The 6,000-nt window shown below is 38.2% G+C and overlaps 2 protein-coding genes across 2 annotated transcripts; both read left to right on the plus strand.

Annotated features, from left to right (window-relative positions):
- Window positions 1-2,627: 2,627 nt before the first annotated feature.
- On the plus strand, window positions 2,628-3,545 carry LOC134638318 (trace amine-associated receptor 2-like). The gene has a single exon (XM_063488827.1). The coding sequence runs from the start codon at window positions 2,628-2,630 to the stop codon at window positions 3,543-3,545; it is 918 nt and encodes a 305-aa protein (XP_063344897.1).
- Window positions 3,546-4,869: 1,324 nt separating this feature from the next.
- LOC134638319 (trace amine-associated receptor 2-like) lies at window positions 4,870-5,772 on the plus strand. Its single transcript, XM_063488828.1, has one exon. The coding sequence runs from the start codon at window positions 4,870-4,872 to the stop codon at window positions 5,770-5,772; it is 903 nt and encodes a 300-aa protein (XP_063344898.1).
- Window positions 5,773-6,000: the final 228 nt, after the last annotated feature.

Here is a 6,000-nt window from a genome sequence, read left to right on the forward strand (position 1 = left end):
AGATATCCTGAACTAGACAGACTGCCACAGAGCAGCCTATCAAGTTTAGGATAAAGCGTTTAATTTCTATATTTAAAATCTTTGTATTCTTTTGTCTTTTATACTTATTACTCGCAGTAAGCACATTATTTTTTATTGACCGGCATTTGGGATCAGACTGCAAAGGTCTTTGGTCAGTTGTAGGCTACACATCGAATAAACCTTGTTTTGTATCCACAGCCAAAAAGATGGACTCCACTAAAACCTCTGTAGCAAACAAATAGCATTCACATTCTAACCGGTTAAACTCGAGGCTATAACAGCAGAAAATGTACAACAGGATCCGAATAATCTTTAGGTTTAGTTCATTGATATTTGGATGGAATTCAGCATTCCGACTGGATCCAGCTTCCTGTTCACTGGTGCAGCACATTCAGCACCACGTTCAGCGTCTTGGCGCTGACACCCGTAGGTTCAGGACCAAGGATAGCCCCATAGCCAACCCGTTCTCACTCCCAAATCGTAACATTTTACGCTAGGTGACAAATCGTCAACATATTACGTTTTCGGGCACCCAAGGCGTTCCTACGTCACGACATCGGAAAACTGCGGACACATGAGAACCGTTTGGACTCAATCTACACATCTTCGCTTTTTCCCTTAAAATCGCTTTAGAAAACACTATTTCACCTCATTAAAGTGCTGGTTAAGGTTAGGAATAAGGTTATGGTTAGGTTTAGCGATAAGCTTAGGTTTAGGCTTAGGTATACGGTTATGGTTAGGTTTAGGCATAAGGTTATGGTTAGGTTTAGGGATAAGGTTAGGTTTAGGCGTAGGGATACGGTTATGGTTAAGGTTAGGAATAAGGTTATGGTTAGGCATAAGGTTATGGTTAAGGTTAGGCATAAAGTTATGGTTAGGCTTAGTGATAAGGTTAAGTTTAGGGCTGCAGTACAGGGCTGGAAACCGCCGCGTACCATAACAACGTGGAAGGTCACCTTTCGCGTTCCTCAGGAACGCCGCAGGACGTGACAAAACGTCGGGATGTTACGCCTCGGGAGTGAGAACGGGCTCCAACCCATAGCCTAGTTTTGTTAATAAGTCATGGCAGTGATCGCGATGCTAAACTTTAACTAAATTTAGACACAATAAATGAATATTACAAACGCATATTTTGTGGTCAGTTGACCACGAAAGGAAAGGGAAGTCTTTATCACACATGACAATAAGTTTCATCGGACACGTTTTCGTGGTTGTTTTTTTATCAACTCATGACAACTTATATGTGTCAACGCTGGCGGGTTGAGAGAAATAGAGTGAAAAAGAAAAAACTACACGTTTACTAAAAGGAAAATCAAAGTGAATTATTTTATTATATTATTTTAAAAATGATAAATATAATGTTCGCATTAAACATCTCAAAAACTGAATTTTAAGTTGTGCACTTAATATGAACTTCTAAAAAATAATTGCAGTTTGTACAGTTTGGATACACGTTCTGTATTTGAAATAAATTATTTCAAGGCAGATATTTTAAGTATCTGTGTCCTGATATTTTCACTTTAATATCATATGTTTTTCATTATAGTGTAAATGAAAAAAAAAAACTGTGATATTAATACAGTTTTAGAAGCAGCTGGGTTGCCTCAGCTCACCTAAACATACAATAAAGCTTTCTTTACATACAGTAGCAGCAATCTTCTCAGGAATAAATAGCAACGTTAAGTTTGTCAGTAAAACTGATACAGTTTATTATATGATAGCGGACATTTTGGACTCTTTTTCGTTTGTTTATTGATGTTCTTTAAAGAGTATTGAAGGGACACTTGTCCCATCTGTCAGGCTTTCTGAATAATACGATAATAATAATAAGAATTCATTTCATTGACATTTTGTCTTGTTGAATTTCTGCTTTCCGAGATTTCACTGTGTAGGAGACCTCAGAAAAAGTGTATAGCACCAAATAGCTGCGGATAATTCAAATTTACCAAGCCCCTCTCATTCATATATAGTATGCATTTACCAAGTAATTTACTTTACAAGATATAAACTGACTTTACTGACTTGATTCTTAACTGTTAGTCTGTAGATGTCCACAAGAGCATGCATTGCTGGATTTTTCTATATTGTACTGATTATTTCTGTAACACAAAATGTTAAAAAAAAAAAAAACTTAAACACTTTGCAAGCCAATATTTGTGACTTCTTAAAAGCCAAACGAGTGGCATGGATGTCCAATATAAATAAATGATTCACATACTTCTCTGTCCTGTGCTTGCATTAGAATGTATTTGCTCTTTGCACACAACATCTTGGCGACCCTATAGTTCCCCTTTTCTTCCTTTTTCTGATCACTTCTGTTGTGTTCCAACTACTGCTGACAAAGGACTGACTATATGAGTTTTTAAAAGTCTCTTACATCCATGCTTTCTGTCAACTTAAACAAATAGCAAAATGCAGTTTATAAAGGGACGTTTGTTGGGTGTAATTGAGAAAACTGAACAAGATAGAGCAATACGATGTTTGTCGTGTCAGTTAAAATAAACAATTATGATTTAACAGGATTGAAACGTGAGATTAAGCCATGCCTCCTGGGAGATACAGTTTGGCTTTAGCAGGGCAGTGTCCTATTGAGCAGCTCTATAAAAATGTTGTTCTCGGTATGCGTCACTGACACAATGCTGCTCACCAACACCACTGGTTCTCTGACTGCAGGAGTGTCTCTGTCGGTCGACTTCAGCCATCCTGTGGATTATCTCATTTTCATTTTTCAGATTTTATTTGCCACAACTGTTGTTTTCGTAGCAGGACCTATAGTCATTACCATTTTTGCCACCAAAGAGCTCCGCCGACAGAACAGGTTTATTTTCATGCTGAACACCAGCATCTGTGACACGCTCATCGGGTTTTCAGTGTACTATGTCGGTTTGTTTGATGTTCAAGAGGGATATCCATCCAGAAATGGAACTTATAACATGTTAAACTATCTCCTTGGGGTAAATTTAATGACATTTTTGTTCGCGCAATTTGACCGCTATATTGCTGTTTGTCATCCTTTCACGTACTCTCGCTTCATTACGAGGGGCGTGGTGATTTCTGCAAACATCTATTGCTGGTTTTATGTCTATTCTCAGGCGGTTATTTCGATTTTCTTGCCCTTTTCCAAAGCAACACAGCTGTACGTGTTTGGTATCATCACCTTTCAAATCATAGTGTTCACCAAAGTGGCCATGACTATTAAACTGTATGTTGTTGCCAGGTACCAGCTGGAAAGAGAGCCCCCTAGTGCAGAGAAAGAAAGCACCAAGGAATCATTGAGAATAATCATTTTTGTTGTCATAACCTTCTTATTGTTGTGGTGTCCCTCCTTCGTTAACATCGTCCTCAGACTGGTTGTAGGGAGAGGGCTGACATTTAGGAATGATGCTACCAATCTTTTCGCCATCATGGCTCGATTTAATGCCGTGTGCACGCCGGCCGTGTACCTGTGGGGGAGTCCCACTTTAAGGAAAGCCACGCTGAGAACGGTGTGGGGTAGACTGTGCCCAAAATGCAACAGCAGATAGAGAAACTACAGTCTCTGTAACAGTGAATGACCTGCCGTCAACTCGCCTCTTTCTCAGTTTCCTCCTGTGCTGTAAAAAGGAATGGCACAAGAAGGCCGATGAAGACTGACTGCTACATCTCTCAGTTCAGTTCATTCTTTTCTCAGACTGAAAAGTTTCAATGACAAGTAAAAAATACACCTCATCTCATTCATAATGCTTGAACCAGAGTAGGCTATTAAGTAAAAACAAAAGGTTGGAATACCTCACTCCTAAAACACATTTAAATAATCGTTTAAATTAATGATTTTGTATTTTATTTTTACGCAGGTCACCTTTGTCCTCTTTTAAATCCGGTGAACGGTTTAGCGTTTCTTATTTTGCTCAGCTGACACAGTTGACTGAGATGGCCCCATTCATCATCACATGAACCAAACCTAAAGCTTTTTCTTTTAACGCACCTGAAAGTCTCAGCTCAGAAACACTTCTATTGTAGAATCAGTATTGTTGTGAATATTCCCATTTCCGATTAACTTTCTGTATTTTCTAACATGTTTCTGTATTTAATACCTTCTCATTTTAAACAGTCTTCGATATTTTGGAATGTATAAACTGTGATGTTCGCATTAAACATCTCAAAATCTGAATTTGAATAAAAAAAAGTGCACTCAATGTGAACTTATTAATAATAGTTTTAATAGTTTTGTATACACGTTTAATATTTGAAATAAATGATTTCGAGGCAGATATTTTAAGTGTCTGTGCCCTGATATTTTCACTTTAATATCCAACATTTTCTCCTATAATCATTAAATGCTTGTTAATATCGGAGTGGCACAAGATTCCACTCCGATATGTTTCTCGTTGTAGTCTCAATGGAAAAAAACTGTGATATAAATACAGTGGGATGGATGTTAAACATAAATAAATGAATCACACATTTCACTGTCCCGTGCTTGCATTAGAATTTATTTGCTCTTTGTTTGACATCTCGGCGACCCTATAATTCGTTTTTTCTTCCTTCTTGTGATCACTTCTGTTGTGTGTCCATCACTGCAGGTAAAGGACTGATTTGACTTTTTTAATAGTCTCTTACATCCATGCTTTCTGTCAAATCTAACAAAATAGGAAAAGTTAGAATAAATACAAAAGGACGTTAATTGAGAAAACGAATAAGACAAAGCAAGATGTTTGTCGTATTAGTAAAAATAAACAAATACAACTTCATGCATTGAAACGTGAGATTAAGCCATGCCTTCTGGGAGATACAGTTTGGCTTTAGCAGGGCAGTGTCCTATTGAGCAGCTCTATAAAAATGTTGTTCTCGGTATGCGTCACTGACACAATGCTGCTCACCAACATCACTGATTCTCTGACTGCAGGAGTGCCTCTGTCGGTCGACTTCAGCCATCCTGTGGATTATCTCATTTTCATTTTTCAGATTTTATTTGCCACAACTGTTGTTTTCGTAGCAGGACCTATAGTCATTACCATTTTTGCCACCAAAGAGCTCCGCCGACAGAACAGGTTTATTTTCATGCTGAACACCAGCATCTGTGACACGCTCATCGGGTTTTCAGTGTACTATGTCGGTTTGTTTGATGTTCAAGAGGGATATCCATCCAGAAATGGAACTTATAACATGTTAAACTATCTCCTTGGGGTAAATTTAATAACATTTTTATTCGCGCAATTTGACCGCTATATTGCTGTTTGTCATCCTTTCACGTACTCTCGCTTCATTACGAGGGGCGTGGTGATTTCTGCAAACATCTATTGCTGGTTTTATGTCTATTCTCAGGCGGTTATTTCGATTTTCTTGCCCTTTTCCAAAGCAACACAGCTGTACGTGTTTGGTACCATAACCCTTCAAATCATAGTGTTCACCAAAGTGGTCATGACTATTAAACTGTATGTTGTTGCCAGGTACCAGCTGGAAAGAGAGCCCCCTAGTGCAGAGAAAGAAAGCACCAAGGAATCATTAAGAATAATCATTTTTGTTGTCATAACCTTCTTATTGTTGTGGTGTCCCTCCTTCGTTAACATCGTCCTCAGACTGGTTGTAGGGAGAGGGCTGACATTTAGGAATGATGCTACCAATCTTTTCGCCATCATGGCTCGATTTAATGCCGTGTGCACGCCGGCCGTGTACCTGTGGGGGAGTCCCACTTTAAGGAAAGCCACGCTGAGGACGGTGTGGGGCAGACTGTGCCCAAAATGCAACAGCAGAAAAATCTTGTTTCAATGAAACAAGTAAAAATACACCTATCTCATTCACAATGCTTGAGCCAGCCTATTGAATAAAAACAAAATGTTTAAATAAATCGCCACTATTCTTTTTTTTAAATTTTCATTTAGGTTAAAGATTTTATTTTTATGAAGGTCAACTTTTTTACTGTAGCGTTTCTTATTTTGCTCAGGTGACACAGTTGACTGAGATGTGAATATTCACATTTTCCTCGTTTATGATAAACTT

This window comes from Pelmatolapia mariae, linkage group LG12, assembly GCF_036321145.2.
Source record: "Pelmatolapia mariae isolate MD_Pm_ZW linkage group LG12, Pm_UMD_F_2, whole genome shotgun sequence".
Lineage (NCBI taxonomy): Eukaryota > Metazoa > Chordata > Actinopteri > Cichliformes > Cichlidae > Pelmatolapia > Pelmatolapia mariae.